Below are 12,684 nucleotides of genomic sequence, written 5' to 3' on the forward strand. Positions count from 1 at the left end.
GATGAAGAAGAAGACACTGACGACGACAATGATCTGAAAATGTTTCCTCGCTTGGAGACAAGGATGTCTCCGGCAAAAGTAGTGAAACTCATCAACAAATTATCACCCACTCAAAAAGAAAGTTCAAGTCGCTGCATAACTTTAGAATCAAATACGCCTTCGAGATTGTCAACTATGTGGGAAATGAAGTTAAATCAAAAGCATGTTCTTTGGTCGATGAGCTAGTTCAAAAAGTCTCCAAGTGATTTATTATACGAAATTTTCTTATAGATCGTAACTATGTATGTTGTTTTTTAAGATAATAACTATTTCATGTTTGAGGTACAAGATTGGAATTACATGACTGTATTTTTTGGGCATATTCTAAGATTTCGAGTTTTATATGATACAATTTGGGCTTTCTTTTCGAGCTCCGTAACAAAGGTTTCGAGCTTCGTAAGAAATGTTTCGAGCTCTGTAATTTTATACGCTAAAATTGCAATAAACAATAACTATATACAAATTTCCGAAAGAAAGGTTTCGAGCTTCGTAAGTAAGGTTTCGAACTCTGTAATTTTATACGTTAAAAATTGCAATAAACCATGACTATGTATAAATTTTTGCAAGAAAGGTTTCGTATGTAACTATTAGAGCTAAAAAAGAAAGGTTTCGAACTCTGTAATTTTATACGCTAAATTGAAATAAACATGACTACGTACAAATTTTTGTAAGAAAGGTTTCGAGCTAATGTAACTATTCGAGCTACTTAAGAAAGATGTCGAGCTACGTATGTAACTATTCGAGCTACTTAAGAAAGATGTCGAGCTCTGTAATTTTTTACGCTAGATTGCATAAACCATGACTACTTTTCGAGCTCCGCAAGACCGCAAGAAAGAATTTGAGCTGCGTAAGAAAGATTTCGAGCTCGGTAATTTAATACGCTAAATTGCAATAAACCATGACTATGACACATCTTTTAAATCTCATCATAAATACAACCATAAACTAATAGAATTTGTGTCCATACGAAACAAACACACTGAATTAAACGACTACAACTACTACTAAATAAGTTTCAACAAAGTTAAATTACAAGTTTAAAAAACTATAGATGATAATCCTACGACGACATCAGAATATCGTGAAGATCGACGTGGCTATTACCATGATTATTAGTAAGAGGCACAACTCGACTCTATCTCCCCTTTCTCTCGCACGAGTCTTAGCGGCTTTGAATAAGCTTCATAAGCATCAACGTCTGAATCAAATATACGCCCAATCAATTCCGATTGCTCAGCTTCAACACAAGAAAAAGAATTGTTGGCACCTGAAAAAATATATTAATGACGTATTACATTTAGATTAAATAACCGTTCAACGTCTATTTACGATATTAACAAATTATGATTTAATGAGGTATCATATAAATTTTCCGAGCTAAGTTAATAATGTATTATACGCAAAACATATCGAGCAAGACAAGTAACTTACTGAGCTATTCAATAAAATTATTGAGTAAACAAACAGTTATTAACTATTACCTTTACGAGGAGATATAGCTTCATAATGTTTCTCCAAATCCATTGATATTGATTCAATAATACTATTTCCATTGAAGTATCAATTTTCTTAAAAGTCTCACTGGCCATTGGTGATGATAAATCTATTGTTTCATCTACCAAAATACCTTCGTCCACAACTGATTCTTGAGGATACAAGATGCAAAAAAAAAAAAGAGAATTACTAGTATCTTATACAACGTATGATGCCAAAACTATGAAACCAATTGCAAAAACCACCGACCCACTGAGTTATCATGTAAATTTACCGAGCAAATGTAAAATCATCATATATATCAAACAGTCATGAGCAATACTAGTAACCTATTGAGCTGCCATGTAATTTTCCCGAACAAAATTAAAATTTTAATATATATCAAACAAACAGAGCAAAACTCACAACCTATACGAGCTATTCAACAGACTTATCGAGCCGAACATATATTCAAAGTCGAAAAATTAACGAGCTATTCAATAGACTTATCGAGCTATTCAAATTTTAATATATATATCAAACAAACAGAGCAAAACACACAACCTAGACGAGTTATTCAACAGACTTATCGAGCCGAACATATATTCAAAGTCGAAAAATTAATGAGCTATTCAACAGACTTATCAAGCAATTAAAATTTTAATATATATCAAACAAACAGAGCAAAACTCACAACCTATACGAGCTATTCAAGAGACTTATCGAGCCGAACATATATTCAAAGTCGAAAAAATAACGAGCTTTTCAACAGACTTATCGAGCTAGTTTAGCCTTGTAAAATTGACGCAAATCATATCTTCTATGAGATACCATTGCAAAAATTCATGGATTTAATGACGAAAATTCTAAGTTTCAGTACAAATATATTGACGTAACACATAAAACTAACGATTATTACCTTGATAAGGAGATTTCTCATCTAGTTGTCTTTTCAAATTCATTGATACTTGATTAAAAGCAGCAATTTTCATTGACATTCCAAATTCCTTAGAAACTCCGTTCTCTATTGCTGGTGATAAATTTTAATCATCCACCGTAAAAACTTCATCATCCATATATTCTAACTCTTGTATAGATCTTTGATTCTGATTAAAGATTGTGAATTACTATAGATGAAAAAATAATATTGATGGAAAAGATAATTGAGTAACTGCATAATTGAAATCGATTAGAAAAATATGGAGAGAGAGAGGGAGAAAATTTTGGACTGCGTTGAACATTTAGTTGCAAAATTTTTGATTTAGTTTTACATAAATTAGGAAAATAAAAATTAGGGATGGAAAAGACTAAACTAGCCTTGGTTGTATATTAATACTATACCACAGGAGGTATAGTCTATTAACTGTTATATATGTGCAGATGTTAGATTGATATGCATATATATTTTTTCTTTTGTTTTTAAGGAAACTCCAAAGGATAAAATGGTAAGATGGTTTTAAGCAAGTCCTCCACCTTAATTTGAAAGCGCATGCAGAGGTTCATTGCTCGATTTAGGGCACACTACCCTGACTTACTATTTTTTTATGTTAGTCAACGACTCTTGACTTGATTAAAACATGTGATAGTGCAGATGATGGCAACAAGCCAACAATGTAATATCCTCCGTATAAAGTACCACTCACGTCCAAATTTAAAATTAATAAAATAAAATAAGAGTTATATTAAATAAATCATTTACTTACAAGTGATTTTTCCTATGCTTAATGTTTTTCCTTCAATAATTGGAAAACTGGATGATGATGATGATGATGATAATAATATTATCTTGTATTTGAGTCGGTGACAAATTTGAATTTTAAGGGAACATCATTCTTTTTAGAACCTTGAAACTTGACCTGGGTAGGGATCGGAGGGATATCTTTCATTTCGAACCTAGCTCGTTATAAGTTGTACTTCGTACTATTACTTGGAACTTGGAAGTTTGAAATATCATTCTTTTGAACTCAAATGTAATCGTACCATGGAGATAATGAATCGATAATTATATATTATTTGCTAATTGAATTGATAATTATATAACAACCTAATTATTTGTTGCCTTGTTTAATCTGTGGGGGAGATTGAGCCTATTTGCTCTTCTTGAGGTAGGCAACGGTTCTATTAGGATAGTGTTTTAATTAGCAACACAAATAGCAAGTGAAGCTGTGAAGGGATGCGGATGAAGTAGCTAGGTATTACATTTTTGTGTTATTTTTGTTCATATATCAAAAGAAATCAAGATTTATTGACTGATTTGACTCCCATCATTGTCATGAAATATAAAGTATATAAAAAGCATGGTTATATCAATATATTTGGTGATAAAACAATTTTATACGAAACATTCAGTATATCAAAATCATGAAAATTACATATCGTCAGACCCTCTACTCTTTGTCTTGTGCTGTAGCTTTGTGGCTATACGAGGTAGTTTGACAGTTTGTGGGAGGGAGTATAAAATACGAGTATTTAAAAGCAATTAAACAAGATATATAATTAGTATATTTACATAAGTGGGAGGAAGTATAATACGTGAAAGTGCCAGAGAAAAGTATAATAATTTGTCTACATAGTGAAATGATGCAATTGAAGGAAAACCCCAAAACCCGAAAATCCATACATGGATCTACCAACGAATTGAATTTGTTTTTGGCCAACACATTTCAATTGTCTATAAATTTAGCCATAGATCGATTTCATTCCTGGTTCCGCTATTACCAGTTACTCAGTTAATCTTGTTTAAAACCATCTTAAATTAAGACCTCTTATAATCTTCTTTTATTTTTCCCCTTTATTTTAAGCCGGTGAGATCCGTCTTAAATTAAGGTCTCAAACAAGAATTGGTGTTTGGCTAAAATGATTCGTATCAAACTTTTAGGTCAGCTAATTCATGTAGGCTTTGTTTATCAAACTCATTTGTTTACAAATGCATAGATGGTCTGATCAATGTAGAGGCAGCATCCAACTTTTAGCTGTTTTTCATTTATTTGTATCATTTTACTAATCGAAAATTAAAGTTGGTTTCTCCATATATACTTTTATAGAATAAATATAAAGTATTCAATATTCAAGCACTCTTGTACGTTAGTTCTTTTGGCAGATGGTTTGTTTTGTATGTTTTAGAAAAATCAACAATTTTCCCCATGATATAGAGCCATAGAGGAGAAACTAATCGATCTCGTACGTTTTTCTAAAATGCTACTCCTGTAACACTACGGATTTTCTTTGGTGACTACTCGACCGAGTAGAGCCTACTCGGCCGAGTAGTGCTGTTGTTGTGAGTTGTTTTGGTTCTGCCGATGAATACTCGGCCGAGTATAGTGAATACTCGACCGAGTAGAGGATACTCGGTCGAGTATAACTTTACTCGACCGAGTATTCGGTCTGGCGAGTATTATTTTGACGGTTTGATTAGGGAGTGTTTAAGATTATTTTATATCCCACGTCAGTTTTCAAAAACATCATTTCAACTTCATCATTTCTACGTTAACCCTAATCTCTCCCTAAATCACTCCCTAATCATTCCATAGCTTTGTTGTGTGTGAGATCTTCGGAGTTCTTGCGTATAATCCCTCATCCTACTGTTGGTAAGTTCTAATTATATGTTATTCGTATTCGTTGAGGTTACTGTATATTTGCGGAATTGGGAATATGAGGGTTGTGCATTGTGTAATTGTGTTATATGATTATGGTATAGGAGAAGACTTCGTAGAGGAGCCTTTCTGAGTATTCGAGTTCATTCCACTGTTGATTGCTAAGGTAGGATTTCCCTACTCAGTTTACTGTTCTTTGTAAGACATGTTTGTTGTGATTATTGTTATCTGTCGATCATCGGAGTATGGAGATTGTTGTGACGATGTTGGTGTGAGGGGATTGAGATGGCTGTGATGTCATGTGATTGTGATTGTGATTGTGGTGGAGTCACTTGCGCGAGTGGCTTCACACTCTAGTTCGCCCTCCGTGGAGCCCGCCACGGGAGGGGATGTGCACATTAAGGGACAGGGATTGTTGTCGCTCGTTGAGGAGCTGGACTAGGTGGGATCGGCTGCGGTCACCCACTGGCGGCGAGGATTACCTGTTGCGATGGGTAATCTAGCAGGGCTACACACTTCGGTGTGTAGTCGGTTTCTGTGTGAGATTGGATGATTGGGAATTGGTGATGATCAATTGATTTTCTCCGTTTGGTTGTCTTAATATTTGAGTAATACTGACCCCGTTGTTGTTTGTGGAATCTGCGGTGATCCATTCGGGGATGGTGAGCAGGCTTGACAGGTATTGCTAGTGTGAGCTTGGAGACTGTCTTGGGAGAATTGTCATCACGAGTCATAACATCACCGTCTGAGTCTTAGTTGGATTTCCTTTATTGTTAGACTTTGTAGTTGTATTTTGTTAAAACAGTATTTGGGTTTGGATGTTGTAAACTTTATACTTTACAGTATTTTAATAAATGTGCTCAGTTCAGACGCTTGTGATATGTACTAACCTCGGGCAACCGAGATGGTAACACACTTTCATGGTAGGGTGGTCCTGGTAAGGCACCTTGGTATGAGGGGGTGTTACAACTCCCTCCTGTTCTACATAACATTCTCAATTGCTTTTTTCATCTATTCACAATACCTTCCCATTTCCTTATTTAGTAAAGTTTTATACTTATTTTAATCACCTCACCTCACAACAATACCCCATCTCACCCCACAACAATACTTATTTTAAAACTTACCTCACAACAATACTTATTTTAATCATCCCACCCATAATAATACTCCACAATAACTTTTCTCTCTCCAATTACTTAACCCCACTACAATACTTTTAACTTATTTTAATCTATCTCCTTAATTCTAGTGCTCCCATGAATATGGAGGGTTATTTAAAATAGGAGGGAGTATATAATTTAAAACAATTGTTTTTTTAAAGAAATTAGTTACAATTTACTCTAGAAAATAACATAACATAACAATTATTTTTTAATTTAAAAAGTAAATATAATTTACAAAATAACAATTTCTTCAAAATTTAAACATAATAATATTTTTTCGGTGAATATAGAAAAGATTTTAAACATAAAACAGACCTCTACAAAAAAAGACGGAATAGCGACAACTTAAAAATCGGAGAAATAATGCAGAAGAGAGAGCACGCTAAACAAAGCGGCGCAGGCGGTGGCGCCACCGCACCGCCGGTGAAGAGAGGCCGTCCGCTCGGAAGTTTAACAAATAGCTCCGCCGTCTCTGCCATCGCTGCCGCCGCCGATTCCGCCGCACCTTCCTCTCTCCTCGGTCCCACTTTTCAGGTCCACAGTTCCTTCGCTGGTCCGTCTTTTTCTCTCTCTCATTTTCCCTCTTTTTTAATATTATTATATTAATCTAGTGACGGAACTAGGGGTTAGCTGGGACGGTCGCCCTGAGGTGAAAATATCAAACCTTTTAGGTTTTACTATAGGCTAGCTTATTTCATTAGTCGGTAATTATTGTGTGAGACGGTTCTACATTGTCAGCTATTCTTTAGAAACTTTTGGATTTTACTATAGGCTAGTTTATTTCATTAGTCGGTAATTATTGTGTAAGACGGTTTTACACTGTGCAACGATTCTTTTGTAGATTAAATAATTCATTTACTGATAGTAATCAACAAGGGCTTAACCGATTAAGGGCCGTGTTATGCAAGTGCGGGATGAGTGTCAACTAAGGGTCTGTTTGGATAGCAAAAGTGGAGAGAAAGGGAGAGAAGGGAAGGGGAGGGGGAATGGCGAATGGGGAATGGGTGTTTGGATTCAATTTCTCCCCAAATCTTGCCTATTGTGGAAAGATTTTGATTTGCCTTGGAGGAGGGAAAATGGATCCCTCCAAATCCTTCTCCCTTCATTTCTCTCCACCCTTATTTGCTATCCAAACACGGGATTTTAAATTTCATACTCTCCCTCCCTTTCTTTTCCCTCAAAATCTCTAAATCTGGATAGCAAAAGTGAAGGGAAAGGGAGGGGAGGGGGAAGGAGAGAAGGGAAAGAGAGAGAAGGGAAGGGGAGGGGGAATGGAGTGTGAGTGTTTGGATACAATTTCCCTCCAAGTCTTGCCTATTGTGGAGAGATTTTGATTAGGCTTGAAGGAGGGAAATTGGATCCCTCCAAATCTCTTCCCCTCCATTTCTCTCCACCCTCATTTGTTATCCAAGCAAGGGATTTTAAATCCCCTACTCTCCCTCCCTTTCTTTTCCCTTCAAATCACTCAATCCAACATACCCTAAAAGTACTAATAGCCTAATGCTATTGGAAGCTTCTTTCCTGATAGGGTTATGGCATTCAGGAGTTTCATCAGTTGTAACACCGTCTTATTCTATAGTTTGTGTTCGTTAATGTTCGTTCCCGTTGAAAACTTCTCCAACTAATTGTAAATCCTAGATCTGCTACTGTAGTGATCTGCAATTCTGCATTAGGTCGAGTTTCCTGTAGCAGTTACTGATTATTGACCTAGATTTTGGGAACTATTTTTTATTTGTTTTCAAATTTGTTGAATTGTTAGCCCTATTAGCATCACTTTGAAGAGGTTCAAGCTCTGCTAAATTTGATGTGAAGTTGCTCTAGTTAAATAATGGTACCTTGTTATCTAGATGTTATTATAGTGATGGTGCTTTTTTGGCATTGTAAGAATGCCCCAACTCCGACTTCCCATTATTTACGAAAATGTAGACCTTGCAATATACTACGCTTTATTTGTACATGGAGACCGTTCGACACAGTTGATGGAAGAATAACTGTAATGTATAAGTCACTGTGCACATGGTGAAAGATTGATATTGGACAGCAGTCCATTGGAATTATTCAGTTGCAATTGACAAAATTGTTGCCCCGATTGTCACAATTGGGAGTTTGGGTCAAAGTTCGCATTTTTTTTGTCCTCTCATGAATTTCAAACCCTTCATGTACCCGGGAAGTATGCTCCTCTGCATTGATGGTCCTCATCTACTGGAAAAAGCATTTTACTTTGCGTCAAACCTGGTAGTTATTGATCCTCGAAAATGAAATGAGCTTGTTAGGCCTTCTGAGATTTAAAATTTCTACAACTTGTTCATGGTAAGTTGTCGCATTTAAGATTTAGTATCATACCAATATACAAAGCAATCAGTCACCCTGGGAGTCAAAATAAAATGGAGACATGAATCTTTTTAGGGTGAAAGAAATATTTTTTACCGAGTCAAAACCAAATGGAGACATGAATCTTTTTAGGGTGAAAGAAGTATTTTTTACCGATTAGTTCATTGTCCATATATGACTGTTTATTCAAATTCTTAGTTAAATAGAAGAAAAACTACTTTTTGTGGCCTTTCTGTCAATAATTTCTCAGCTACTACTGCATTTTTGTTGCTTGGCTGTTCTGATGCACAAAATTATTGAATAGCAAAACCTTAAGCAAGGTCTATTCGTTAGTTTCTTTTATTGTAACCAGAAGAGAGGCGTTCACAGTGACTAGTCACGGGAACTTATTGAGTTTGTCGATGTTCTCAAAATGACATATGTCTGTTGGTTTGTCCCTATTGGTGCTTTTTGCTGGTGTATTCTTAAGAGAGCTAACCACCACTAGGAGATTGTTCGACAGATCAAAATCACAAGAGGATTGTTTTGGCTCTCCAAAGTGGCTTGAAGAGCGATCTTACTTGGGCACTTAACACTCTTACTGTGCTAGCATTCAAAGAAAAGGACGAAGTTCGTAAAGATGCTACCCCACTTGCTAAGATACCTGGATTACTTGATTCTCTTCTTCAAATTGTATGTTATTTCACTAACTCAGGCTAATTTGGCTTTCATTTGGGATATCTGGAGTGTAACCGCCAAATATGACTACCAAAGTTGAGGAAGGAGTTCAATTATTCTTTTTATGCAGATAGATGACTGGCGTGACATAGCTGTACCAAAGGAGTTTTCCCGTAACCGACGGGTGAGGCTACTTGGTGCAAATGCTCTTGTGACAGGGTTTGGAAGTGAATATGATGCATTGGCTTCCAGTGATAACCCGCAGTCCATGTAAGTTCTTGTTAATATCATCTCTATACGCATGTTAGCGTTTTAATTATTGATGAAGAAATGTAGGGATTTCGATGGCCGAATTTTTATATGATTCCTTAAGAAATATTTTGCAGTGCTGGAACTGGTTCATCTGCCACTGATTCATCGCAAAGAATGGCGGCTAGACCTCGTCCTACATATTGGTGGTTTGAGGAGGACGGGCTTTTTAATTTAGATGATGACGGGAGGGCCGAAAAACAGCAGTGTGCAGTTGCTGCATCAAATATTCTTCGGAACTTTTCCTTTATGCCTGAAAACGAAATCATTATGGCCCAGCACCGCCATTGCCTAGAAACAATATTTCAGTGTGTAGAAGATATGAACACTGGTAAGAACGATAATGGGATATTGAGTTTCTTTTTGCTCTTTGTTAGAGATGTATTGTACTATTGTTCGGTCACTAGTGACACTAAGAGACTAAATGCTAGATGATTCTTTCTCACACTTACGTCAGGAGGGATTAAAAAAAGCTTGTTTTATATTTGACTATCTCACAATCGTCTTAAAAATTAAACCTCCACAATACTTGATCAATGGCGAGTCTTGTAAGAGACAGTCTCACATGTGAGAACAACTCAAATGCTTATGTATTCCTCATTTAATTATGAGATGAATTAGTTGGGCTCACACTTTAGAAGGTCTCGTATACTCTGTAAAGTGTTTGTGCCTTTTGAAGTATAGATAGTGTGTCTAATAAATGTTTGTGTGCTTTCGTGTCCTTTTGTTTATTGGCTTGTTCTACAATTACATCATATGTAATGTGTAATGGAATAAGGTGATGATTTTAGTTTAACCTAAAGTGTATGGCTATCCCTCGGGTTCTCAGACAGCAAAGTTGTATCTAGACTCTCTGAAATTCAGCTCCATACAAAAGTTAGTTTGGATTAAGTTGGGTATTTGTCTTCACTCCTCAGTTTCGTCATGTTATTGACTGTTATTAACCCCTTTTGTTATGTATGCATTTATGTCTTGTGAAAATTATGCTGAGGGCTACATTTCAAAATGTTGAGCTGAAGGAATTGTTTTTTTTTTTTTTCTTTCCTTTCCAGCCGCCATAAGTTTAAGTGAAGTTGTTCAAGATTTATTAATTAGAAGGAAAGCTGTGTATGATTTGTTTGCAACTAGTTTATGAATTTATTTAATTTTTTTTAAAAAATAATTTGTTCTTTTCGGATTTTTCGGATTTATTACACCTTTTTATCAAAAACTTTCTTATATATTTTTTACTTGGTTCACTTTTAAGGTATTCCGGATCTTTAAATTTTACTTCGGTTTTCAAAATCGTTTTATTCTTTATTCTCGATTTAAATTTTTTTTATAAAAGAAATCCGGACTTCGATTTTAAAAACTACTTCGTATAAGTTTACCTTGACTTTTTTATTATGTTTCACTCCTCTTTTGTTTTTAACTTTTCCTTTGCTATTTTTTTTTTGCATTTTGAGTTGTGCGTTCACCATGGACGGTTGTAAAGGATGATTCATGTGAGGCGACTCCAAATCATTTTGGGATTAAGGCTCTGATGTTGTTGTAGTTTATGAATTTGTTGCTGATGTAATTATATTCTACAAACCTGTTTTTGATTGTTTGCAACTAATTTCAGAGGATGAAGAACTTGTGACAAATGCCCTCGAGACAATAGTAAATGTGGGCCCATTGCTTGATCTACGAGTCTTCAGCTCGTCAAAACCTTCATTTGTCAAAATGACGTGAGCATTTCTCCTGTTAATGAAATGACCTCTTCTGATTGCTGAAATTTGGCATCTACTTACAAAATTATTTTTTGTTTTTGAAACCAGGGAAAAGCGTGCTGTTCAGGCCATCATGGGCATGCTTGATTCTCAAGTTAAAGCATGGCACTGTGCTGCTGCCGAATTGCTTGGTCGTTTGGTCATAAATCCTGATAATGAACCATTTCTTCTTCCTTTTACCACTAAGGTTTCGTCCGCACTTTGTAGCATGTTCCTTACTGCTTAACCTTTTCTTCCTCTTAACATTTGTAAACTTCTTCCTCTCCTTTTGGTTGACCAAATTTACTTCCTACTTAATTTTTTTTTGTTTCTTTATATTGTTATTTGCGGTCACATGGTTTCTGACCTCACATTTTTTCAGAACTTGTAATGTCCTCCTCATCTCACGAGGTTCCTTAATTATTGTGCTCGAGGCATGGAGTTTATAACTTGGTTGGAGGGTCTAGGGAGTTTTCAGTTTCTGACATAATCGTCTCACATATTGCTGCAGCTCTACAAGCAATTAGTCGATCTACTGAGTATACCAGTGGCTGATACACAAGCAGCTGCTGTTGGAGCACTTTATAGTCTCGCAGAAGTTAATATGGACTGCAGGCTAAAACTCGCCAACGACCGATGGTGAGATTTCACTCCTCTCATGTTTAAATGTGAGACTTTGATCTTTGATTTAGCGAAGAAAATGCGTTGTGAATTTATGAACATTGGATCATTAGATACGACGACATTGGCAACATCAATCAAGTGCCTCAAAGATTTATGTGAGGGGTTTGATGTACACAATCTTATCCGTTGAATTTTTTTTCACTAAAATAAATACGACCTCTCTTGCATAATTTGGTAAAAGCTTGTAGCGAGGAGCATCTTTATAGAGAATGGGGCAATAATAATGAACAGTTGTCTACGTGAATTCCTAGGTTCTAAATGATTGCGCTAATCATGTATAGTTAAATAACCTGCAGGGCTATAGATCGGTTGCTGAAAGTTATCAAAGCGCCTCATCCAGTGCCAGAAATCTGTCGAAAGGCGTCTACCATCATAGAAAACTTAGTATCTGAGCCACAGAACCGGCAATATCTCCTTGCATTTGAGAATGCATTCGCAGAGATACTTTTTTCGGAAAGTAAGCATGCTGATGCATTTGCTAGGATACTCCATGAATTGACATCACGGCCGAGCAACAAACAAGGGATCACTCGCGGAATATGGGGCATGTAGTTTGCTGCTTATTTTCCATAGCCACTTGATTTCTTATGAAATGGTTGTAAATTAGATAATTCTATTCACTGTAAAAGCTTAGAGCAAAATGTTCAGCAATGTACTAAATTTTCTATTTAATTCTAGTGCCTCTTATCTTTTCCTTGTTAA

General features: G+C 35.8%; 1 protein-coding gene across 1 annotated transcript; it reads left to right on the forward strand.

Annotated features, from left to right (window-relative positions):
• The first annotated feature begins 6,530 nt into the window (after positions 1–6,530).
• Positions 6,531–12,684, forward strand: LOC141592764 (armadillo repeat-containing protein LFR). Its single transcript, XM_074413572.1, has 8 exons — positions 6,531–6,824; positions 9,105–9,274; positions 9,390–9,529; positions 9,646–9,899; positions 11,172–11,277; positions 11,368–11,506; positions 11,810–11,937; positions 12,279–12,684. Exons 1-8 carry the CDS (start codon positions 6,635–6,637, stop codon positions 12,532–12,534), a joined length of 1,383 nt encoding a protein of 460 aa, XP_074269673.1. The 5' UTR covers positions 6,531–6,634; the 3' UTR covers positions 12,535–12,684.

Source organism: Silene latifolia, chromosome 7 (assembly GCF_048544455.1).
Source record: "Silene latifolia isolate original U9 population chromosome 7, ASM4854445v1, whole genome shotgun sequence".
Taxonomy (NCBI): domain Eukaryota; kingdom Viridiplantae; phylum Streptophyta; class Magnoliopsida; order Caryophyllales; family Caryophyllaceae; genus Silene; species Silene latifolia.

What these genes read in the sequence shown, in the direction of transcription:
- LOC141592764 (XM_074413572.1), top strand. Translation starts at nt 6,635, where the DNA reads ATGCAGAAGAGAGAGCACGCTAAACAAAGCGGCGCAGGCGGTGGCGCC. An exon ending in GGTCCACAGTTCCTTCGCTG is followed by an intron (nt 6,825 to 9,104) that starts GTCCGTCTTTTT and finishes ATTGTTCGACAG; the next exon opens with ATCAAAATCACAAGAGGATT. An exon ending in TTGATTCTCTTCTTCAAATT is followed by an intron (nt 9,275 to 9,389) that starts GTATGTTATTTC and finishes CTTTTTATGCAG; the next exon opens with ATAGATGACTGGCGTGACAT.